Raw genomic sequence first — 27,298 nt, 5'->3', positions numbered from 1 at the left:
TTTATTTTTAACGGTAAAATACAGTTTTTAATTGTATTGTTTCTTTGCCCAAAATGGGATCACTGCCTTTTCTCTCAGGAAAGGCAATCGATGCTTGGAGAGGCACTGGTGTGGCACTGTCTATGATGCGTCAAATTAGGAACGAAGCAATGCAATGCAACTCGCTGATGTGTCCTGGGCTTTACTCAGCAAAACAGCAACATCTCTATGTAAATTACTTAATGTAGGATCCATTTCTTGAGGGGCTTTTCTTAATACTTTTGGTAATGTAATGTTTTTTTGACTGTTCTTTTATAGTCCTCAAGGTTTTGATTCTGCCTCTGGATTGCTATGGTCTCTTCAAAAATATCAGTGATCTGAATGGTACTGTATATACACTCACCTAAAGGATTATTAGGAACACCATACTAATACTGTGTTTGACCCCCTTTCGCCTTCAGAACTGCCTTAATTCTACGTGGCATTGATTCAACAAGGTGCTGAAAGCATTCTTTAGAAATGTTGGCCCATATTGATAGGATAGCATCTTGCATTTGATGGAGATTTGTGGGATGCACATCCAGGGCACGAAGCTCCCGTTCCACCACATCCCAAAAATGCTCTATTGGGTTGAGATCTGGTGACTGTGGGGGCCAGTTTAGTACAGTGAACTCATTGTCATGTTCAAGAAACCAATTTGAAATGATTCGACCTTTGTGACATGGTGCATTATCCTGCTGGAAGTAGCCATCAGAGGATGGGTACATGGTGGTCATAAAGGGATGGACATGGTCAGAAACAATGCTCAGGTAGGCCGTGGCATTTAAACGATGCCCAATTGGCACTAAGGGGCCTAAAGTATGCCAAGAAAACATCCCCCACACCATTACACCACCACCACCAGCCTGCACAGTGGTAACAAGGCATGATGGATCCATGTTCTCATTCTGTTTACGCCAAATTCTGACTCTACCATCTGAATGTCTCAACAGAAATCGAGACTCATCAGACCAGGCAACATTTTTCCAGTCTTCAACTGTCCAATGTTGGTGAGCTTGTGCAAATTGTAGCCTCTTTTTCCTATTTATAGTGGAGATGAGTGGTACCCGGTGGGGTCTTCTGCTGTTGTAGCCCATCCGCCTCAAGGTTGTACGTGTTGTGGCTTCACAAATGCTTTGCTGCATACCTCGGTTGTAACGAGTGGTTATTTCAGTCAAAGTTGCTCTTCTATCAGCTTGAATCAGTCGGCCCATTCTCCTCTGACCTCTAGCATCAACAAGGCATTTTTGCCCACAGGACTGCCACATACTGGATGTTTTTCCCTTTTCACACCATTCTTTGTAAACCCTAGAACTGGTTGTGCGTGAAAATCCCAGTAACTGAGCAGATTGTGAAATACTCAGACCGGCCCGTCTGGCACCAACAACCATGCCACGCTCAAAATTGCTTAAATCACCTTTCTTTCCCATTCAGACAATCAGTTTGGAGTTCAGGAGATTGTCTTGACCAGGACCACACCCCTAAATGCATTGAAGCAACTGCCATGTGATTGGTTGATTAGAAAATTGCATTAATGAGAAATTGAACAGGTGTTCCTAATAATCCTTTAGGTGAGTGTATATCATGGAAATTATGAACAGGGTAACGAAAAAGCACAGCAACAAAAATAGTTCAATTACTTTGTTTTACGAATTTCTGAATAGCCAGTATTTACAACCTCAGTGAGATTCATGGCTTGAACAGTTTTCAAACTGATTTCATGCAAGTAATTTAGAAACCATACCCACTGAAGTATGCTTCCTAGCATGCGAGTTTACACATTGAGCCATTGTGGTAGGTATTAAAGATTCATCAAATATAACATGCTCTCCCTGCTGCTGCATAGCATACCATGCATGTGTGCATCTCGGTTATTTAGAGATGCTTCCTAGAAGACAGCCTCAACTTTGTTAACTACACTGAATTAAAGGCATGTTGCAGAGTAATGGCTCCCATTAGTCTTTCATTAAAATTACTATAATAAGTAATTCAGAAATGTTTTTACTTTAGGAAGCAGTCAGGCACGAAATAGTTATGAATCGTTCAAGGACTGCTTTAGAATGACTTATGGGAAAACTAACAACGGAAACATGAGAAAGACCGAAGAGGAAGTAAAACAATGACAACACAAACACAGATCTCTTTCTTGATATCATAATAACAGCATAAGGGGGGTGGGTGTCTACAAAATTGAGGGAAAGAAATTAAAAAATCTCAGGGTGTTGCCAGTTACCATGTTGAAGTAGGAGCGGATTTTGACGCCTCTTGCCAGATCCCATACTATGGCATTCCCATCATGCCCTGCAGAAAAGAGTACTCTGGAATCAAATGGGTGAGGTTCAAGTACAAACACCTCATCTTCATGACCCTGCAAAGGAAGCCACAACACCATCAATGACAATAAATAACGTAGTATTTCCTGAAACATATTGTTCTAATTATCATCTTTTAAGCAGCTAATTTGATTACTCCTTTTCATTATTTGAATCCACTTGTCAGCCTGTCCATACTTCAGCACTTCAAAAATAGAAGTAAAAGTCCTCTGGGGCCCCATGAATTACTCTTGAATCCAAACGACAATGTAAATACATTACCAAACATGCTTCAACATATACTTAGGTATTGCAAGCACATGGGAAAGTACAAAAATGTTCATTGCACCTAGAACATGTAAATGTTTTAGCTTCTACCACATGATTAGATGGTGAAAACTAAGAGACTAGTTGAACATCTGCTCGGGAAAACATTAGCACTAGGCTTTTTTAAAGATGAAACGTATTAAAATATAGCAGACTTTGAAGTACCATATGATTACCATCTGCATTTAACAAATGCATTACTATAAAAGACAAGTTATTAGCAGAGAAGAGATGGTGTCGAAGGTCTGCTAGCCGTCAGATTTTTGTGAAAATAAGATCAAGGAACTTTTCATAAATTATCATAAAAAAGCATATAAATCAAAACTACGTTAGCCGATTCTCAATAATGTGTGTCATCGCTCTATATGCCACAGATCCTGAGCCACAAAGCAAAATCAAATCAAGTATAACATCTGCAATTTCTCTATTTGATTTTTAAAATGGTTGAGTCATATGGGAAAAAAGAAACACAGGTGCTGGAGATGGCCAAACCAAGCAGCTATTAGACAAACTTTTAAACTGAGTGGAAATGCCCATATTCAATACCAATTTAAATCAATGACTCATCCAAACTTATTAGATTGCACAACTTTGTTGGACTTGAGCAGCAGAACTGAATAAAGAAAGTGCATTATCATTACCATTAAAATCATGATTTGTTCTAGGGAGATTTTGTATACTGCCTGCTGCACCAGGAGTTAACAATAAAAAAAAGGAGCTTTAAGTCACGCAAAGAATAAAAACTGACAGTAACAAAAGGGACAGAAACATGCCTCATTTTAACAAGCACATAAGGATGTCACAAATTGTTTCCACATTCTCATGTGAGTTTTGTTCCTGAAGAGAGATATTTGAGCAAGATAACTAGTTATAAACCACAGACTTGTGTTCACATCTTTTTCTTTTTAAACACACTTCCACAGTGGATATGTGGCTAATTATGCACATCTATACATATTACAATAATTTGCTGCTGAGTTTTCGTATTGTGTCTTAAGCATACACTCTATTGTATCCCAAGTTCTCTGTTACAGAGAGCATGTGATTTCATGTTGATTAGTATTACAAAATAGGCCAACATAATGAGACTAATAGCTCACTATAATGCACCCTACAAGTTTACAGTCCTTCCAGCATCCCCTAATCTAAATACACTGAGGTAAAGTACAGATGGTTTATCTGGGATCCTGATTTTAATTGTAGACATCTCAAACCCTCCCATACAATAATACATTTTATTATTTAATTTTAAAATGTAGCAAAGCTAAAGAATGTGGCTTTACTTACCATTAGGACATGTATCAGATTCCCAGTATAGGAGTTCCAAACCTTCAGTGTAAGGTTATTCACAGCTGTAATTACAGTGTTGTCGCGTCGATCCCATGCCACCATTGTGACTTTGAGTTTAGTTACTTTGTCTTCCAAGGCTGGGGGATTGCTCCTGAACAAAAGCACAGTAAAAACCAAGTTTGATTTGCTTGTTTAAAATATGACCATTGACCGAATGTATTGTTTTTTCAATCATTTCATCATCACTACTAGAAATGAGAGGAGGCCGGATTGGTGGTTTTGGCGCGTCTACAATACAATCATCAGCAATCTACAGTATATAGTAAATCTATGTCAGACACAGTACCATATTCCATGTGTTATACTTATTTATGCAATCAGTCAGAGGTCTTGGGAGTATTAAAAGCTGTAGGTTGGCTTGCATTTACTGCCTTTTTCATCCTAAACCTGGTATGGGCTAGGAAATGGATACCTCAGTAATGAAAACAATGTAACAGGAGGACACTCACGAAGTCCAGCAAACAAACAGAAAATGTTTAGAATCTACATTTTCTATCAGAGGATTGGTACAGATGATCAGACAATTACATTATTTTCTGCAAAGCTACTGGAAAATTAAACCCATCTGTCAGTGCTGATGCCGATATAAAATATTTGTTTCAGACATTAAGGCGATCCCTGTGATTCATGTCTTTTTGAATACTATCAATGCTTGTTGTCAGAAATCAATAAAAGACCATTATTCACTGAGATATGTGTCACAACGTCCCCAAAAACTTGGAATTGCATTTTTTATTTTTTTTTCTTCCAGTGATTTAGGTTGATTTCCGTATTTTATTGTTTGACACGTTTGTCTTTCATCCTCACAGTGGCTACTCAGATCATCTCATTCTCTTCTCATCACTGCAGTTTCTGCCCCTCATGCCCCCACTGCTTTGTCCTGCTTCACTTTCTGCCATTTAGCTCAACAATGAAGAAGAAAAAGATATTCATTGGTATAGATTCAAATTTAAACAATTTTGTGAGGCAGAATTTAATCTTTAGAATTTGCTGACCCAGAAAATTAATTCACTTTTAAAAATATAATAATTATAATTAACTTGTCAATTTGGAAGTCAGGGACAAACATTGCAGTTTGGAGTTCTTGGATTCCATCAACAGGGGGGTTTAAAAGCCAAAGACCAATTAAAGGGGTTAAGACAATACGCAGAGTCACTAGCACAGCACAAATGGGAAGTGGACTGTCCCAAGAGAGTGCAGAGATTCCAAACTATTTTTGGAGTAAGCCAACCACTGACAAGCAAACGGTAAAATCTGCCCTCCAAAAGTAAGTATCTTACATTCCCTGTAGGAAGTCATTGGACAATTACACCAGGGAAAATATATAAATAAAAATAAATAAACTAATGCTGGCAACACTTCTCAATGTAGCAGAGAAGAGGCACTGCAGATTGTGGGATACATTGCAGTATATTAGGCCCCATTGCCCCACATCCCTGACACACTTTTAACAATCCAAATGACAGATTGAGCAGACGTAATGCCTCTATTATACCTGGGCTCAGCAGGCATACTGTTTATGTGAAAAGTGTGAAAAGGTGTCGCAAGCAATTTTTGGAATGTTTGCACAATAAACTGGACATAGGGGAAGTGACCCAATTAAATCCATGTACCATATAAGCCCACTTGCTCTTATTTTGAAATACAAAAAATACAGGACATTTTAGAAGGATGATCTGTTTAAAAACAAATGCACAAAGCCAATCACATTTTCTGTTCTTGAGTTATGTATGACTTTGTGCTGCTACTATGCAGCAGCATTTTTAGAAGCCACCCCAAAACTTTGCTTTATGAGGGGCCCTCCCAAGAAGCCATTTTTCTGGACTCTGGCGACCAAACTAAGAATTATAAACTTAAAGAGATTAATAAAATCAAATGATACCTTATATGATAAATTTGCTTTGTATTTAAAATCACTATTTTGTATTTGAAAATATAGATTTCATGAGTTTCCGGCAATAGCACAGGACACTGTCAGAATGATGGGCACACAGATAGATACAGTAGAACAGCTTAATTGAGGGAAAGAAAAAAGAAAAACTCTGTTGATGACCACAGTAAAACAGCACATTTTAGAAGCTTCTTCAGATAATAGAATATTTAATGTTCTATCAATTATTATAATCTTAAAATGTAACTTTTTGTCATATGGGCTTAAAAGAAACAGCACCCTTGAAAAGCCTATTAGCACATGGCTTTAAAGCAGAATAATTACTGAATTTGTTCTACCAACAATAATAAACATGGTCTAAGTTGTACAAAATAATGTATTTTATTTATTATAAAGATTACATGTTTACATTAACTTGATATAAAATTTAGGTTAATTTCCCATTGACCACTGTTATTCTTAATTAGACCACTAAGACCAGAACCCATTGTACCTCATATTAAAAAACCCTTAAATTAACTAATATTACTTTAATTTTATTCATGAACTTAACTACTTACCTTATTTTCATTATGAGGACAAAATGGGTAGGCAGAGAGAAAAATAGGGACTGCAATAACATGATGGAAGCTTGCTGTGAATTTCGTGCGGATCACGGATGGACAGAGCAGAATCATTTTCAAGAGTATTTTGAGAAGCTGTTTTTGTCAAAGATTTTTGACATGGGACTGAGTTTAAATTTTTGACACTCATGCCTCAGATATTTCCCTGGCACTTGTGACCAAGGCCAGAGAAAATGCGGTTGTGCTTCTCCGGCTCCCATCTCACCTCACCCACGTCCTCCAGCCACTGGACAAGACAGTGTTTGGTGAAGTCAAAAGTAGGGATGCACCCATATGAAAATTCTGGAAAATGTATTGACCTACAGAACGAGAGCAGGTCAAGGGGGAACTGCATTGCAGTTTGTATGCGTCATTTGTATTTTGTACACAAGTAGAATAGAAAAAAACATTTTAGAGCAATCGGCCAGTAGCCGATATAATAATGTTTTGCCATAATGTCCCGATATCGATCAGTGGCTGATCGATCAGTGCATCCCTAATGAAATGGTAATGGAGGAAAGAACTGCACTGCCATTCCCATGTTAGCAGGGACAAAATTTGAAAGGAGGAATTCCCTGTGGAAACTTGATGTGCTTTCTGCTGCTCGCAAGCAAGAAAACAAATCGGTGGCTTTGAGAGCACTGGAATTTTCCCTGTGAGCCAGAACCGGGTGGACAGACAAGTGTCCACAAATCATGCTCCTTTTTCTGAAGCACCTGTGCAGACTTCCACAGTCCTATCAGCACCAGCACCAAACCAACAACCAGCAGAGCAAACTGCCTCTACAAGTGCAACATTTCCATGTGATGGAAATTAGTTTCAGATAATATAAAAATACAATTTTAATTGGTTAGGTTGGTTATTTGTGGTCTGAATTCAATAATCTATAAAATATTGTGTGCTACTTCAAATTGTATTGATTTATTTAATGTTAAAACTTATGGGCTTATTTGGGACACGTGGGCTTAAAGGGTACATATGTACCTCATAAGCACACTCTGGACTTTTCACTTTTGCAATAAAATAATTTAAACTTACTCAATTTATGTCAAAATTTACAAGTGTTTAGGTGAGAGATTAAATGTTTGATTTAATACTCACTTTATTGGGAAGAAATTCACATATTTATAAGAAAACTGTAAAACATAGATTTTTAAGACTTAATTGGGTCACTTCCCCTATATGCTGGGTGCGATTTGCCACTTGGGATGGTGAGGATTTCCTCCCTTTTTTGTTTTGATTTGCCCCCTATATTCCCACCTCTGATATGAGTTTAAAGATTCACCCCCACCCACCAACACCCCCCACCCTGCACACACCCCTGTCAACATATCAGCAGCAGAGCAAATTGTTAAAATTCATGTAGTATCTTTCTCCCCACCTGTTTATTTCACAAATCACAGTCTGCATATATCCCAGCCACCCTCATTGTGTTAACAGCTATAAATTCACAAGTATGAAGGAATCTTGAGCAGAACTTGAATAATAAGTGAATGTGTGTGAATGTTATTCACATGTTCACCGAGTAAACACTTTTAACATTTCTGCTAATATTAGGCTTGTATTCTGTACAGGGTCACATAGCGGTCAATTTAATAGGAAAAGCATATGAATTTGTGCTGATACTAATATGAACAAGAAAGAATTGTAGAATTTGGATTTGATTCACAAACAAATTCAGCAAAAGTGTTTAACATCAACAAAGTATTTACAGGTGTTGGGCAAAACAAATTAAGCACAATCCTAGACTGCAATGCACTATTTTTGTTTTATAAGATTTTTTTTTTTTTTTTTTTTTTTTTAAGATACGACTAATCCTATATCCACACACTGTGCTCCGAGTCAAGACTGTTGCTAAATGATGGTATTGCGTTATCAGTTTGAAGAGTGGTTAAACAGCCCTATGTAAAATTGATAAACCTACCTGTAGTGATAATGTGGAAAAGAGCAGATCAAAAAAGGACCAAATATCGAAGGTTAAAGAAGAGATTGATGCAAATCTTTAAACCATGGTTGTTATAGAAGCTGAAGTCTCAAATAACTGTCAAGATATAAATCTTTTTGGTGTCATCGAAAGCAATTTTAGATGATGGTGAATACACCGTCTCAGAAGAAATCCTTCATGGATCTAAAATCTGTTATTTTTGTGATATTACCATGTTGGATTTTTTATTATGAACAAATACCAGAAAATTGATCAGAAAATGGCTTTACTGACACCCCCTAATGGTTAGTAAAGAAACATTTATCATCCCCCATTCATTGCTGAAGTTGTCTTATGTATTTTATAGGATAAGATACAATACATTTTTTAATTAATCTTGTTTGAAAAGTAAGGTTGTCTTAAAATTTGAGGCAATCTTAGATTTTGGGCCAATACGGTATCAGAATACAGATACGGTATATAAAAAAAATCAGAACACATATTTATTAACTCCCATATTTAAATCCAAATCTACATTTTGCGGATATTAGCTTTAATTTAACTGATTAATTGGGGTAAAATTGTGTGTATGTTTATATATACATACACACAAACACACACACATTCCTGTGATTAATTACATTTTATTAATTTGAAATTAATGTTTTACAACCATTATGCTAGATATGTATTATGTCATTGCTTTATAACAAATATTAATGAAAACTCCTCAAAAGTCAAAGCTATAGAACCAGCGGGGGGGGGGGGGGGGGGGGGAACAAAGCATGTCACCTAAATTCCATTCCTAGGCAAAGGCACTTTATTTACATTTGCAGCAACAAACATTGCATTGCAGGTTTGTGCTTCTACAAAATGCAGGCAGAAAATGTACATTATGCCTTGAATTGCACCGTATTATTGTACTTTGTATTGCTCTTGTGTTTTGTAAGTCACCCAGGATAAGGGCGTCTGCTAAGAAATAAAAAATAATAATACATTACGTACAGTATACCGAATTATTTAGCAAAATCCTAGCTATAATTTGATTACAGTGCATTTTCAAGTTCAATGAAAATATATGCCAAAATTAAATTGCTTCAGGCTTTGCAAATAGTTCAGTAACCACTCATGAGTTCTAGATCTCTGCACTTATACAACTGTACACTGCATTTAAATTTTAAGTTGTAGATTTTTTAAGAATATACCCCCCTAAAAAAAGGTAAAAGCTGGAAAAAAAGACTTTCACATATATAATTAGGATGTATTAAGAAGAAATTAACTATTCCTTGCTGGACAGAAATATAAAATGAAACTACAGTAGGTACCTAAAATATACTTGAAAAGTCACATTTTAAAAAACTTAAAATAAAAAGCAATACCCAATAAACTGGAAAGACTGCTAGTGCAATGTTGTATGAACATGTTTTACAAAAAAGTAGTATCATATAAAAATGTATCTGAATTAAAGCCCTTGCCTTACAGATGAAACCATATTTAAAAGACTGGGGAAAATAAAATAAATGATTAAAATGATTTGCTTTATTTTTGCAATATTCAGAGCAAAGATTATATTTCAGTGTATGAATGTGTACTGTGCCTCATCTGCTCAGTTTTTAAAGGCTGCATGTGTTCTGCTCCCATGTGTACATTAATCTCAGTGATTGTAATAGATGAACTAACATGAGTTATCAATTTCCACATGTTATCCTTTAAACAGCAGATCTGTTTAAACCAAAATACCAATCACTCAAGACTGCAAAGGCTTATTGCATTCGCTCTCTTAGAAAGTGTTCCATTTATGCACTTTTTGAACAAAAAACAACAAACAACAAACAACATTGCTGCATTATTAAATGAAAAGCACAGATCATTACAAAAAGGTTAACATTCTATGCTAACTTACAAATGTAAGTATAAGCAACTATGTATAAGGAAGTGAGTGTTGGTGCAAATTCTTGCTTAAAGTCTATATAGAGATCATGGTACTTCCCCATCAGCAGAGGAAGGGGAAATCCCTGTATCTGTTCTTTATTTTGTGATTACTAAGTAGAGTCCATATCACAGTACTTCTTTCAGGGCCCACAGCTACTGACAGAAACAGAGTACATTATAGGAATAACAGGGGCAGAAACAAAATATTTCTGAATTTATAAATGCAAATGGAATATATAACAACAGATAGTTTTTTCCACAGGTTTTATTTTCTTAAAAAAATGTTTTATGATCCAACCCAATCTAATTAAGGTGTTTCAATGCTATTCACATGCAACTATGCTGCAAATCAAAATAACCATTTAATTAACCCTTTATTGATGTCTAAAAATTATCTGCTGTAGATAGGATGCACAACCCAAAAAATAAATACCATTTTGTCGGGGGTTTTTTTGGAGGCAAGTATATACATACCCCGACAGCTTGGTGGCCATGTCTAGCAGAATGCTTTTCCACTCTTGCTGATGGAGCTGCCATATGCGAGCTGTCCCATCACGGCTCCCGCTGACGAATCTGAGGGAATGAAACAGACTTTATGAAAGCTGTAGTCCTGAACACTGAAAAAAACACTTCATAAAAAATACATACAACTATAGTTTCACATATATGCTGTAGTGTGACCACATCAATATGCGTCTTAGTCTTGTCATTATCCTAGAGAGACTGGGATCCTGTGTAAAAAGTTCGACACAAAATGGAAGATGTGATCGATGCGTCACGTGCGCCTGTGTGTTTGTGAGAAGAACTCATCTGTTGCCCGCAGTAACAAAGGCTTGTAACAAAAGTGAGAAACACAAATATACTACATAACTAAAACAAACTGCTTCAGACACAAGACAAAATTCAGATGTTGCCCACACAAATAGAAATTTGTACAAGCAATCAAGGATGACAACTTAAGTAGATGTGCACCTATGGGGAAAAAAAGCACTCATTTGTGGATATGAGTGAAATCAAGCAGCTGAATGATGATCTGGAATAGGTAAGTTACTAGGCAGGGCACAAGCAAAGGAGAATAATGGGCTTTGTGTATCCTTAAGGTTTAAATAATACAAGTTCATTTAAACTAATGGTCTGGTTTAAAATAAATTCTGAGGAAAATGCACAAAATTGAAATCTTGTTGAGAAATAATGTCCTGCTCTAGGAGATGTAGTCAATGTGCTAGTAGGGCATTTCTACAATGTTTGTAAATGCAGTGGTTTAAGGGAGTTTACAGTGCCTGCAGCTCAGAGAGGCACTGGTGAAAATAAACAAACTGGAATGTAATTTGAAGCTGCCTTTCTATTACACTCTAGCATAAGGCAAACTAGGAAGGAATGTAATACATCAAATAATTCAGTTTCTTTGGATGAAATAAAGCAGTGCACCAAGACTTTTTTTTTTAAAGTATTGTCCAGAATAATGTAAGAATGTACATCAATTTAATAACGTATACAACAACATTTACCAACAGGAACATTTATTTTTTAACTGCATTAAAAAAAATGTATTATTAAATGCACTGTTTTTTTCAATTTTTTATTTGAAATTAAAATGAGTTTTTGGGGGTTACATTTTAAAAATGTGCTCAATATTTACAGATACTGTTTTTGTTTATTTTTAATTTCCATATTCGGTGCTTAGGTCTATTAAGTTGTTAGTCCTATTTCCATTGTGGTTTTTGATCTTTGCAATTGTGGTTGAATACAACATACTTTTCTGCTAACAGAGCATTTAAAACGTTTGAGATGGGGTCCTTTCATGAAGCATGGGTAACACTCACACCTACTTCTGCAGCAGGGTTCTCCTCAAGGAAGGCAACGAAGATGTTACATTACCATATTTGTTTTCTAGCATGAATAGATTAGATTTCAAGCCAGAATTTTATACCTTGAGAATTGTATTTAAGATAGCTCATGTAATTTACACCTCTAGATTGCAGGAAATTGCTTCTGTGAAACAAATGCTTCAGATTCCCCCATGGAGTAACACAATCAGGTGCTTCACACCTTCCACATGAAGCAGTACCCTCTTTTTCTATAATCCTAGGGAGATCCTTGGGATTTGAATATTCTTTTTCTATTACTACATACAATTTGAATTTAAATCATCCGCTTAGAAATGATGCAATCAACTGCTTTTAATAAGCAATATGCTGTGACCATTTTTGTGACAATTAAGTACAGAAGTAAAGAACCAGAATGTAATTAATAATTTAATTTCAAAACACTCTGGTATGCAAAGATTTGTTGCAATTTCCAGTTTTCAATGGGATGTTTGAATATTAATTTAGAATATTCAATCTTCAGAGGGGTTACAGATAAGTGTTGGTGCATTAAAACATTTTGTTATAGAGCAAGACACTTTTACAGTTTACTATCCAGCTGGGTCTTCCCATTATGAAATACATTTCACAAGAACTCTTTCTACTTCTGTGTATGTTGCTATGCAACACTTCTGCTTGTAACTACACGCTATTCACAACACCATTATTGTGTGTTCTACAATATCTAACTCTACACCACGCAAGGTCACACACACAATACCCATCCGATTATTCCAAGCAGAACATCATGTCTGTCAAAGCCATAGTGATGCTTTTATGTGGGCTTATACCAATGTCCGGCAAAGAGTTCCCTATGTAAAGTCCTCATTTCTCATGAAGCTCCTGTTATGTGGCTTCCTCTGCACTCATTATTAATCTAAAAATCACTTGGTTATCTGGTGAATTGAATCTCAACCATTATTAGTTTACAGATATCAGCTCTCTATACAATAAGCTTATGTCTTTCAAATTGCCGTTAACATAAGACCAGTCAAAAACAAGAATTTAAAATAAGCCATTAATCAATCATAATAGAATACATCTATCATAGCATGTATGTTTTTTGTAAGGGTTCTTGTTGGTTAAACTAACTTCATTATGGTTTATGTATTTGTGGTTTTGTGTGTGGTTTTTAACAGAATGAGAGGTTCCTGTCCTGTTCACAACTTACTGTAACAGCATGTGTGTAAAAGTAAGGTTATGTCCAACAAGTCAGAAATAATGTACCATCAAGAGTCTTTGTTACAACATTCAAGACTGCCTAGCACTCATGTCCATTTTAACCTCTGGAGAATATATTTTAAGACGCTTCCACTTTCTTGGATAAAAATAAATAAAACTTCTAAAAAAAACATGTACATAACTGAAGGGTTTTTATTATAAATATGAATGCTTTGAGTAATAACAAAAGCAGGAAGCAGAGGTGGAAAGTCTATTTGGAATGCACAGTCTCAACATTCAATGAAAATGGGCATCTCATTATCTTTAAGTAAGCTATACCTTTTTCATGCTCACGTTTCCTTTAATGTAAATTAGTATCTCATTTAAGGGCAACAACAGCAATTTTCAATTAAGTTAATAAATGTCACAATGTGCAGTTTAATTATGAAATCTGAAAGATCGGTCATCTGCGTAATTAGTACATTTAAGTGGGATGACATTTAAGCTGATAACGAAGTATGAAACTGAACCTGAAGATAAAGTCTGCTCTTTAAAAAAAATCATCTTTGCTAGTAAGAAGAAACAGAGAAACTATGGGAGACACTATCATCAGCCTATATCGATCCACCGCTGGATGAAGGTCTCCCCAAAATGTTCCCACTTTTTATCTATAGCTTCTTTCCCATGTAATGCCTGCAAAGTTTATTTAAACTTCTTGCCTTTCTTGTCTTCTTCTAGGCCTGTTTTCATCTGTAGGGATCCATTCAATATCTTTTGTCCATCTTTGATCTGTTCTTCTAGCAAGGTGTCTAAGCGATTGCCATTTTAAACCTTTCAATGATGTCACACATTTTTGTTTGTTCTTGGATCACTTTCCATTTATTTTTGTTATTGCAAGCATACATATTCTGTGGTGTCTTGTATTCAATTGCATTCTATTATTTTGCTACTGTATTCCATTCTAGCATTCTCCTGATCAGTTCTAAATTCCAATTCAATAGGTGGCAGTATAACTACTTCTGCATACATGATTAGATATGGTACTCTCTTTATTCATATAATAGACAGTAAGGTACAGTGCTGCCATGTTGAGGTAGTTCATGACAGTAAAAATAAGTTCAATTCTATCCGTTCTCTCATGTTTTCTTTACACCATCGGTTACTACATATTCCATGCTTCTATGTTACGCCTGCAGATTCTGTATAACTTTTGCATTTGGTGGGCAGGTTTCACAGACATATGTGAGCACTGGTAGTGTAGTATGCATTGATCAAATACTTTAATCTTCAAGCAAATGGGTACATTAGCTTTCAACTGTGTGCCGTTTCATCAGTTTTTTTACTCTTCTGATTTCTTCCATAATATCCCCATCCGCACCGATTTGTTGTTCAAAACAGATGTATCTTTTGACTTCAAATATCCATTGATCTACTTGAAGTTTCTGATAGACTGATAGATACAGACCGACACAGATATACACACACATACATCCTGAACATAGATATATAAACCTTCATAAATGGTAATGAGTACCGTTATTTGACACGGGAATATGCTTATACATATTTGGTTAAATATATACATGAATGACATATTCAAACTTTATTGCACAATCATTCATCCTAGCATGCATACATGTAAACAAATATGAAAAACATACCTGTCACCACAGTTAGAGAACTGTATACTGTCAACTTTATCCTATAAGAAAGAAAAAGTAATTACATTTCACAATGTTCAATAATTTAAAAATTATTCAAATCCACAAAGTGCATGGTTCAGCAAAATTTTAGTTCTTCCATAAATAAAAAGAGAGAGAGTCAAACATTAAGAAAAACAACAATAATAATAATGGGCACCACATGGCAGGAAGAGAGAGTTCTGAGGGAGAACATGCAAAAGAGCATCAGCCAGGAGCTTCAGAACATTAGAATTAAAATTCCAATAAATGTGTTTAAATGAGTTTATTATTTGTATTATTGTTAATTTAACATTTTCTGATTAACAGCAAATTTATATTAGTATTTAAATAATTTTCATGTATGTAAAATATGTATGTATATATTATATATATATAGATATACACACACACGTAGATATACACACACACATACATACATACATACATATATACATATATACATATAGAATGCTATAGATCAACGCAAGTGGAAACATCTTTGGGAGGCCTTCATCCAGCAGTGGATCAATATAGGCTATATATCAATCTGGAGATAATCTATACTGAACCTAAATCTGCATAAGTGCATTCAATTGACAAAAGACAAAAGAAAATTAACTAACAGCTGGACTAGTGAGAGTCAAAATACAAATACAATATACAAAAATAATACAAAAAAATAATAGATACATGTACGAACACATGCACAGTAAACTATCTTGGAAATACTTACAGTATGTGACTCCAACTCTGATATTTTTTCAGGCTGACCAGATCCAAAGAAATACACTCGAATTATGTGATCTGTGCTTCCTGTTGCCAAGAACATTCCACCTACATAAAAAGGGAAAGTAAAGGTTAAATTATTAAGCCCAACATTACATAGATTTATTTTTAAAGCACAGGTTTCTCTCAGATTTCTGTCTACAACAACTATTTGTATTATTTATAAAGGTGATTAAGAAGTGCCTTGTTTTATGACTGAATTGAAACTTCATAAAATAACATTATTGAATGCAAATGGTCACAGCTACACCTGACAAGGTTTTCTTTTCCATCTACATAAATCTAACCAAATACATAACTTGTTTGCTTCTAGGACACATATATTTCATTTCAATTAAGTTATATTAATAAGCCCCCTTTTCAGCAATTCATTTTAAATTGTGTAAAAATAAAAATAAAGGAGCACCGATTTAGTCCGTTTTCAAAGAAGTATGATGTTAAATCTTGCAGAAAAAATGTACACAAAACCCAAGTACAAATAGCATTATTGATTCAGTAGTGGCAAATAAAAAAACTCTAACCAAGTGGCATTGTATTGAACTGGTGAAAATGCAATAGTTTAATCTGGGATCTCTTTTTTTTTTTTTTTTGCATACCTTTAGTAGTGCTGGGCAGTATACCGGTTCATACCGAATACCGGTGTTTATTTTTGTTATGATATTAATTTTTAAAATACCGCAATACCGGCGTATGTCGCTTAAAAAACGTTCGGAACGCGGCGCGGCGAGACTGTTTGAGAGGGGTCCCTTTTCACTGTTGCACTGTGGTGAGGGCACAGGCTGCATGTGTTACTAAGCGTGACAGTGAAGATGGAGAGAATAGACATTGAAAGTTCTGAAACCGAAGCTGTAAAAGAAGTAGAACGTGATGACACAGAAGAACTTGTGCCAAAAAGAGGAGCCATGTCTGTTGTTTGGAGGTTCTTTGGTTTTAAAAAATCTGACAACGACCAAATAACTATTTATGTTGTTGGGCTAAAGTTGTCGCCGGAGGCAATTTGCTCCACCACCTTAGCCGCAAACATGTCTTGGAATATAATGAATGCATGAAACTAAGATCAGTGTCCTCCACATCAGCAGGTAACACTGGAAAAGCAAAAGAAGTCGAGTCAGATGTCACTTGAAGACGCGTTTGCTAGAGGGAGTGCCTACGACAAGAAAAGCAAACGGTGGATCGAGATTACAAACTCTATCACTATCCACCTAGCCAAAGACATGGTCCCGCTTAATACTTATAATTTATTTGTTTAAATATTTATGCAAGTTGCCTTTGCATGCTGTTCAGTTGTTAAAGAAGTCCAAACTGGAGTTAAAGGGGAAGGGGACTGTTTACATTGTGTAGTTGCCAGTTGGTTTACAAAATATATATATTTTTAAGTTGTTTGTGAAATTTGCACAATAAAAAGGTTCTGTATTTTGACTGCAACTGTCATGCATTCTGATTCCTTCACTTCATTAGAATCATGAGTGCCACCTCTTTGTAAACAGCATCATTTTGTGGGGCCTTGCAAACCTGTATTAATACTAGTGTGAAATTTTTCTACAATATTCACTCATCATGACAGTAAAATAAGGCATTCTAAGTCAATCTACTGCAGTATTTCCTCTCTCAATCAGTAGAAAATGTGGTTAACACCCAGTCATGCATGAAAAAAAAAAAAATACCGTCATATACCGTGAAACCGGTATAATTTAGAAAAATACCATGATATAAATTTTTGGTCATACCGCCCAGCACTAACCTTTAGCACTAAAAAATACAAATTAAATAACAATCAAACTCAGAAATAAAAATGTAGAAGGAAGGACCAGTACCAGCACTGAAGGAAGAGCAGATCATCTGTACTCCCGGTCGGGGCCGCTCAGTGAACTTGCTGGGTCTCTGGCTAAAGAAACAAAGAAACGGGAGGCAATTGCTGTTACCCGTTTCAGAGTCCGTTTCCTAAAGCATGTCTAGATCTTTTTTTCTCTCCAAGACAAATTCCTTAGTATTTGTAAATGTTTAAACAATTTTAAAATCAAGCACTGCTCATTTCGACACCAGCTAAGACAAACATGTCAGCTTATTCAGCAGCCAGACAATTCAACATAAAAACCGAAGGAAAACAATTACTATTTGAATTAATGGAAAAATAATAAAAGTAATGAATTGAGATCAATGACAGCTGCATATCAGTAGATATATAAACAAAAAACACCATAAAAAGAACCATGCTGGAGTGTGCATCAGGCTATACAAGAACATTAATTTTAATCTGAAAGGAAATTCAACATAACGCAGAGATTCAAACTTCAGATGACAAACAGGAAATTACTTGTGCATTTATAGACAATCTATAAAAGCTTTTATTTTTTCCCATTTGTAAAACCGATGCGACAGACATAATAATTCAGGACAGGTTTAAAATGTTTCAGCCCAGTGACACACCAGCACAAAGCCTGTTGAATGTACCAGTAACAGCAACATCAACAACGTATGTACAAATTCAGCTTCCACAGCTACCACCAAGAAGTATGGTATTTCCACAGGAATCTATAAAACATTTGTGAATGAATTCAATATGCTGCCTGTTGGAAAAAAAACATGCCAATACAAAAAAAAGCACAAAAGCCTATTACAAAAAACAAGAAAATATGTACCATTTTGGATCCAAAAGATTAATTCAAAACAGTTTGTAAGAATAAAGAACATACAAATCTTGGATTAATTCAAAGCAATAAGACGACATTAACAAATTAAACACATTTAAAATTCTCATCATTTATTCAGACTGTTCTTGCACTATCCAAGCCAGATAATGTGATTCTTCAGACAAAATCGTAAAGCCATAACTTAAAACATGTTTAAACATATTCAATCAATAATTTCTTACCACAATTACAACGAGATATTTCAAGTCGAAGGGTAGAATGACATGCATTGATTATTATTTTTTATTTTTTAAAGCAGAAACAGAATAAGAGAGTAAAGCATACCCCCAAGACCTCCCTGGGTCTGCACTTTTGCTTCGCATTTCTTTTCTCATAAAAATCAGGAACTGACCTGAATTTCAAAGTCCTGGCATCCCACTGCCAGAAACAAATAGAGCCGTCTGCCCCAGTAGAGGAGAGGTACCTCTTGGAGCCGCTGCACAGCGGAGAGAACTAGAACACAATCACAGAGCGCAGTCAGAGACTCAAAGAAACAATATTGCCAAACACTGCAGGGGGGGTGGGATTAACCAACCAACAATGAGATTTAAACTGTAACAATGATTATACATTCTCTGAATTACAATACTTCCATTTTCTTTAAAGGAACATGTAGCCATATATAGGAATACAGCATGTTCTATATCCTAGGCTTCAGCATCAATTCTATGTATTCTGAAATATGATCCAGAAACAAAGTTAAACCTCTCACCATCGAGGTATTGCTCAGAGTGGCATACTGAAGAATATTCAGATTTCCCTTTTCCTCACAATGACTTATTTTCAAAACTGAATTTCTGACTACCACTAGTAAACCTTGAAGTGCTTTTGAAAAGCTGTATCTGATTTATGGATGTACAAGTTCATGCATCCATTGAATTAAAATTGGGTATTCAACAAAAATAATGCATTGAGTAAATGAGAATTACATATATGTAAATAATAAGAGATGCCCACTTTTTTACAATGCAATAAGGTATTATAGTGCTACTTGGTTTTGTATTGACCTAAATTAAACAGTGGAAAAATTCATAGGATGTAAATTAAAAATAACTGTTCAGTCTAAGCATTTATAATGAAAGCATGTTTTATAAATAGTATGGTTTCATGTATACACCTACATTGGTCACCCACACATTCCCATTAAAATACTTATTTAATTGGTAATGGTTTAAAAAGACACTATTTGGGTTCCCACATTATTCATACACAGAAATAATGAGAAAGAAAAAAAAAGGACCAATCCAGAATCATTAAAATAGTGCATGCATGTTCTTTGGCATATGTATGCATGGTTTAAAATATTGCTATTTAAATCCATTCATTTTCTTTTATATATATACTAAAGTTCAAAAATAAAAACGGTATTAAAATAACTTTTGAATATTGCATGAATTTGAATGGATGACAAATCAAAATAATACCTCAGCATTAACTTAATATACAGTGAAGGAGACTGTTTTAGTCATGAAACATTGAGTCTTTCAAATACTAAGATGATGGAAAGCAAATTTTTATTTTGAATTTCCCTTCATAATCTAGAATCAAGTTATCCTTTTACAATAACTTATATGTTCCGCAATAGTATTTAATATTTTTTTAGTACATTGATTAGGTCAAATTTCATCTGTATGAAAAATATACGATTAGTGGCACAATCCTATAGAACTTCAGCACATAGATGCCCCAGCTGTCTCATTATATTCTTAAACCGATCTGCTCATGGGTAGTGTCTGCAATCAAGAGCTTTTTACCTGTAGTGAGGTGATGGACGCACCGTGGCCCTCTAGCACAGCCAGGGGGGCGCAGGTTTGGAGGCACCAGACTCGGATCATTTTGTCACAGCTGCCAGCAGCAATCATGGTGTTCTCATAGTTGACGGCCATGTCAGAGATCTCTGCCGCATGACCACGCAATGTGGCCAGTAGTCGCCCATCGTCCGTTGCCCAGATCTTAACTAAACAGTCATCAGAGCCCTAAAACCAAGGACAGGGAAAACGCATAGTCTCAATTCTTAAAAACATATTTCTAATACATATTAATAGCATATTTCTGTTATATCCTTATATCTCTCCTACCCCAGAATGGGGAAAATTGATCATTCCTTAAATAGTTCAGTAATGTCATGTTTATGCTTTATTTAGCTATTGGATTATTTATTCATTACATTTGCATTAAAAAGAAAAAAAAACGTTCCCTCGAATTGAATACAGAAGTCACTGTTGGTTTACTGCAATTCACATCCAGCTGTACTTTCCCTGAAGAGCTCATGAATGACAAAGAAAAATGATACCTAAGCAAACACTACAGAATATTATTAAGTTAAACACTATTTAAAATCTGAATACTGAGGTAGCAGAATCTACCAGAGAATATGTGATTGATGTACAAAAACACATAGAAATAGGTTAATGTCAAATGGCTTAGACCAGGGTTTCCCAAAGTGCTGCCCAGGGGCCAAATGCAGCCCTCGAGGGTGTTCGGTGCAGCCCCCCAAAGCCACCCTTCAACCATCCCTTTTCTGAAGCTTTATTATATTTGTACACTTCATGGACATTTTCTGTTACAAATTGCACATGTAATTTGAGGGAAAATAATGAAACAATTAAAAGTTAATAAATGTTCCCTAGCAGAAATGTATAGGAAATTGGTGGTTCATTTTCTACTGCGGCCCCCCATCCCATGCAACCTCTGGAAATTGTCCCTCCTTCACCAGACATTGGGAACCCCTTGCTTAGACTATTGTTGTGTTTCTTTACCCTCTTTCACCTGAGGACTCATCACTACTGTTGCCACTGGCAATTATTAGCCAGTAATGCCTGCTGTGTTGATAATGCCTAATGAATGAGACATTAATGCTTAATTAACCCTTCCATGTATTTACCATAATTTGCATATAATTCTGAAACCACACAAAAAACATTCTTTCAAATTTTAACTACAAATCTAAACCATTTTTTATACCCTAGAGTCATTAAACATGTATTCAGAAACCATAGTAATTATTTCAAGTAATTCAGAATAGAAATTCTAATGGTCTAACTGCTAAGCTTTCGAAAAATTGCGTCAGTCTAGACAGCATAAAAGTTAGAAGACCAAAGTGAAAAATCTGGGTGGTTTATTGACACTGGATGTCAATAGGACAAGAATTGAATCTCTGAATTGAATCAAAGAGACATACATATAGATGTGTGTGTTTGTGTGATATATATATATATATATATATATATATACACACACACACACATACACACACACACACACACACGATACATTAAATAACACCATAAAACTAAATTAAAAAATCCTATCACAAACATTGTATTTCCTGGCAGGCATCCATTTAATTCCACATAACTCATTATGGTAACGGTAGTGATAGTGATATTATGAAAACATAAAACAGACTATAACTTATGTTCACAGAGCCTAATGTGATTATTAAATGAGAGTGAGGCATCAATGCACAACTTAAAACAAATTAGGTACAAAAGGCTGTTTTTAAGTAAGATCAAAAAATTACAGAAATTATTTGATTATTTGATTGTTTTATAGACTGTGGTTACATTTAATCAGTACTAGAAACTACTAGTATAGCCACAAAAAGGTTAAGAGAATGCATCCAATAACACTTGGTATGTTCTCTTACATTGTGAATTATTCCTACTGAAATATTCTAATAAATAACTGAAATGAAATACCTATAACTAGACAAACAAACACCTATTCAAAGAATATTAAGAAACTATTCGTAATCCATCTAGCTGGCTGCAAAACCGAGTACTACATCATGCAATTTGAGTTTAATTTCATGCCACGTAAATATACTACATTATTATTATAACACTGTGTAATAAAAAAACCTGATATAAATCAGCCAAACAGTGAATCCCACTATAACTTCAGTTGAATTATGACCCACATAAAGCAGTTTCCCTAAAAGAGACATGGAAGGTATACGTTTAAAAATACACATATTTGGAAACACCTTCCATCTCTCACTATAACACAGGTAGGGGTAAAGACATTCAGGTGAATCTTTTCTTAAAATGTGGATCAATCCTTTTACAAATGTACATAGAACCAGGTGAAACTGGGTTCATTTCCTATCTAGGCTACAAGCAAGAAATAATTAATGTTCAGGTTGAGATCAGGTTTTATTCAGGGGGAAAAAAACAAAACAAAAAATGTAGTACAGTTGATTACTCTGTCGATCACTTGCCCTTTAAAATGTTTCTAGCTAAAAACAACAAAAGAAAAGAAAAAAAAAGTGTCCATTCCAATCCATTATTTTGTAGTGGAGGTTTAGGTATTAAGTGCATATGGAACTTAAGGAAAAACTAAACTTCATCCATGCAGTTTTATATGGAGAGAAGATCAAGGTAGTTACATGTGTTTTAAAGGTTTATTTTCTTAGATTTAATATGTTTTTTATATTTATTTTTGGCATAATTCCATCACTTTCGAAACCCAAAAGAAGAGCTTAATGCTGTAATATAGTAAAAGCAATTGTGAGCCCCACAAAATTACAGGTTGTTTTTGTTGCAGCATGTATCACGCCACTCCACTCTGCAGACTGGCTTCCAGTCAAAGCTCACAACCAATTCAAGAGTCTTGTACCAGTGTACAGATGTAGACTGCACAGACTCATACACCTCTCACCTCTGCTCTTATTGCACCAAGGGCCGGTTGTACTAACAGGATGTGATCCCGGATCCAGGATCCGATTTTGATCTTTAAACAATTGTGTTGTACTAAATGGATCAGGGCTCAATCTGAGCTCAGATCCGAGATCAAAAATGATCCAGCTTTTGAAGACGTAAGAAAGCGGTATAGATTAAAAGCATGCAGCATATTTAACCTCACAGACATAACTGATCCTGTGTTAGGATCTACATCGAAGCACAGCCATTCCTTACCAAAACGTCTGAAGCTGCGTTTAGTGTTGAGGTATTTTGCAACCGGCAGATTTCAGTAAATAGTAGGTAACATTATGGATGTAGACAAATCTGGTTAAGCACAGAAACAATGAAAATGTGACTTAGATTATTTACAAAGATTTGCACTTTCAAATAAACAATATAATGTTTCTACTTTTGTGTCTTTATGATGAGGTGTAGTTTGTGTGATTAGGTTATTTATATTATTGTAAAAAATAACGTAAAAGCTCTTATTTCTCCAGCACCCCATTGCAAACTGAAGCCGAAAGGTGACAGAGCCGACTGTAGCAGCTCCACGGCTTTGTAACGCTTTGAGAAGTGCTGCTACAATCCATAGCTTTAAGACATTTCTTTTAAGGATCTCTCTTAGTTGCTTGAGTTGCTAATGCTGTGTTGCCTGTTTGATCTCATCTGTTTGACTTGTAGCGCTATTGGGTATGAGAAAGTGCATTATAAATACAATTGCTCAGTCCTCCACTTTGCTCAGTCCAAGACCACTTCCTGACACCTTCTCAAGATGATAATCTTCACACAGCACCTTTTATTGAATTCTTAACTCACACTTATTGAATCCCACCTTGAAGATCTCTATTGTTTCTCCTTATTACGTACACATATTCTCTAGTATCTGTCCCATTTGTAATTATGCCAGCTTTGAAGGCACCACATCTAGTATTGATGATCTACCATATATCCTGAACTATCCCTTGCTTCTAAACTGAATCATGCACTGCATTACTGCTTACTGTACTACCGTTTCTTTAAATGTGTTTATTTTGTAACAACTATAAGTCACCCATGAGCATCTGCTAAGAAAAATAAATCTAAAAACAAATAAATCTTGTTCATTACAGGAAAATCTAGCCTAATCAGTGAAACAATGGGGGGGGGAGGGGGGGAAACACACAATTGTCTTAATATCAAGAATTTCTCTACAACTACATACAGACATCATGGCTATTTCTCATGTAGGAACTACACATATCAGTTCTGAATACATTTATCAGAAAATATATGGATATAAAGAAAACAATATTTTGCTTGAAAGTAGTTGTTTTTCTGTACTTTGAGAGGGAAAATTACGAAAAAAAAACCCTGACCAAAAATAAATAAATTTCTAATAACAATTGACAGACCAAGATGAGAACATCCTCCACAGCAGAATAAGACTGACGATAAAATAATAGGAATCAATTGCCATTTAGGTATTTCTCAAAAAAAAATTGTCAATTAAAATCTGTTTTTACTTGGCAATTCTCCTCTTTCCCTTTTCTTATGAGAGTATAAAAGACATAGATGTTTGATTTTATTAATTTCACTCAGCTTTGCATGAATGTATCGATAACAAAGCTGAGTAAATGCAAACCTTCTTGTGTCCGCCATGTCTGGTTTCAGATAAAGACATTAATAGGCATCTATTTCAGTCATTTTCAAATGCAAATAAAATTTGCCATCTCTGTGAGACTACAAAGAGACCAGAATTTATTAAAACAATTTTTACTGACTAACAAAAAAAAGCTGTCATCTAAAGGACAGTTGGGGGGTGAAAAGAAAAAAAAATGTTTTTATAATTACAAAAAAACTTCAGCTCTATGGTAATGGGCAACAGGAAACAGGTTAATATTCAAAGCTTGTAAGTACATATGTCAGCTTTCATATTTGCAGATAAAGGATCCACTGAATTAATTACTCTTGGATCTTAGGTATTTACAAAAGGACTTTTCAGAAGTCCTGGATGATTTAACACAGATAAACCACAAAAATTTCAATTAATTAATTGGAAAAAAAATAAAAAAAATAAAAACTCAGTCATTCCTAAGGCTGAACAAATTCGGTCATATTCAGCTCTAAGATGTCATGGAAAATCTGGCAATCATATGACTCTGTTATTACACACAGCTGTTTTACAAAAAATAAAGCAGTTTCTATCAAGGCTAAAGATATAAAGTTCCACACAAACACTCAAACTCCAGGCTTTATGTTCCAGAAAACCTCAGATTTTAAAAGTACTGCCCAAGATGGAAGCTCACATGAGACAGCAAAGTATGTACAGTTCTTTTTGGGGGCAAGTGATTCAATGTAGAACCTAAGCCAACAGATGCCTACATATTCTCCTTGTTTTTGTTTTCTTTAAAACACATCAGAACTGGCACAATGCCATTGCCTGGATTGAACATAGTGCACTGTCACTTTATTCACCATGCAGCACTGGTGATATTCCCTGAGGTGTAAAGCTTGTGATGCATATGTCTTGCAAGAATTGAGTAAACAAAATTAATTTGGCTAAAATCTGCTTTAAGATGCATTCAAATTGAAGTGTAGCCATTTTTCCATAATTTTAAGTGGGAAAACTCAAGGAAAAATATAATTCTCCATAAAACATTTATTAACACAGAAGAACAAAAACAAAGTTAAAATGATCAGATAAATGAATTCAATAACATGCTTCATAATGACCTTGTTAATAAGACTTGTAGTATTAATGGAACAGAGCATGCAAGACAGTACTATTGCAAAACTACACTGTATAAACTAAAAGCACAAACCTAACCTACAAAGGCAACAATAAGCCCAGTTAAAGTCAATCAATGTTTTGTTTTGTTCTTAAACCATAATATCATACATTTAAATAAGTTCATCAATTAGATTATTTTCAAATACTCTTCAGTACCAGGCATTCAGGCTTTTTAGATGAAAAAAATGTATCCGACGTGATACAGGTTTTGCTTCCTTTAAGAAATATCTATGAAAATAAACGCTGACACTAAAACTGACAAACACTTCACAACTTAACAACTGATGGGATACTATCAAATATACAAGGTTTTACAAAACGATTCCATGGCAGAAAACTTTTACTTACAAAAATGAATGCTTAAACTGGGTGTCGACATGTACATGCGAAGCAGGGGGCAGAACAATTGATTTCAATGAAGTCAACTGTCATGATTAAAAAGAGCAGACCAAGAAGTCTGATCTGGGGCATTTCCAATGTGCAGTTATGCATATGTTTTAAAATCTTGTACAATGAACAAAACATATTCAGAACAGCAAAGTAGGAGAGTTTAGGTATTTAGTCCGCATTTACTGATCAGCTTTCTACTTAATATAATGTGTCCTTGTGCGTCCCTGTTTTGTCGTGTACACTGAGACAAAATTACAGTGCATTGGAATGTAAATGAAAAGTTTAAAGCTAAGAGCGGAACAATAACTGACAGTAACACCATGATTAAGCATTTTTGGTTTCATTATTAAGTTGCTGTTAATTATGTATGCATGGGCATGAAGTAAGAGATTTGACATGCTGATAAATGCTATATTTAAATATCCAAAAATTACACACACACATATATATATATATATATATATATATATATATATATATATATAACAAACAGAGTATGGTAAATAATGAGGGGGAAAGTAGGGCTGTTGACAAAATAGCACAATCATGGCAATAAAGAAATTCTATATAAACTGAAATAGGCTACTGAATTTGGTCATATTTATTAATCATTGCCTATAAGATATGATATCCCATGTGTGCATGTAAACCCTTTGGGATTCTTTTTAATACATTAAACCTGCTTAAATATACTATCATGTTTTTAAACTAAACATTGATAATGTATTCAACTTATAATGATTACCTGTGCAAAGCAGAATTTAAAATCATTACATTAAATGATGATGCTAGCAGTAAATTATGCAAATTAGCACTTCTAAAGGTTCAAAGGTTAGTTCATCTTTGCTTCAGAGTCTTGGATGGTAAAAAATTACCCCTTGTTACAGTCCTACTAAAAAGTACCTTCTTGTAG

General features: G+C 35.0%; 1 protein-coding gene across 2 annotated transcripts in view; it reads right to left on the bottom strand.

Annotated features, from left to right (window-relative positions):
* phip (PHIP subunit of CUL4-Ring ligase complex) overlaps positions 1-27,298 on the bottom strand; it is a 70,584-nt gene that overhangs the window by 33,504 nt on the left and 9,782 nt on the right. For both annotated transcript variants that reach the window (XM_066700305.1, XM_066700307.1), the window contains exons 8-15: positions 20,295-20,516; positions 18,893-18,993; positions 17,665-17,735; positions 15,798-15,898; positions 15,044-15,084; positions 10,831-10,929; positions 3,945-4,098; positions 2,252-2,386 (exon numbers count right to left, since the gene is read on the bottom strand). In XM_066700305.1, the coding sequence (XP_066556402.1) occupies positions 2,252-2,386; positions 3,945-4,098; positions 10,831-10,929; positions 15,044-15,084; positions 15,798-15,898; positions 17,665-17,735; positions 18,893-18,993; positions 20,295-20,516 (924 nt within the window). The remainder of the gene's footprint in view (positions 1-2,251; positions 2,387-3,944; positions 4,099-10,830; positions 10,930-15,043; positions 15,085-15,797; positions 15,899-17,664; positions 17,736-18,892; positions 18,994-20,294; positions 20,517-27,298) is intronic.

This window comes from Amia ocellicauda, chromosome 1, assembly GCF_036373705.1.
Source record: "Amia ocellicauda isolate fAmiCal2 chromosome 1, fAmiCal2.hap1, whole genome shotgun sequence".
Classification (NCBI taxonomy): Eukaryota; Metazoa; Chordata; class Actinopteri; order Amiiformes; family Amiidae; genus Amia; species Amia ocellicauda.
Note: the sequence above shows the minus strand (reverse complement) of the source record. Positions and strands in the feature narration are given on the sequence as shown.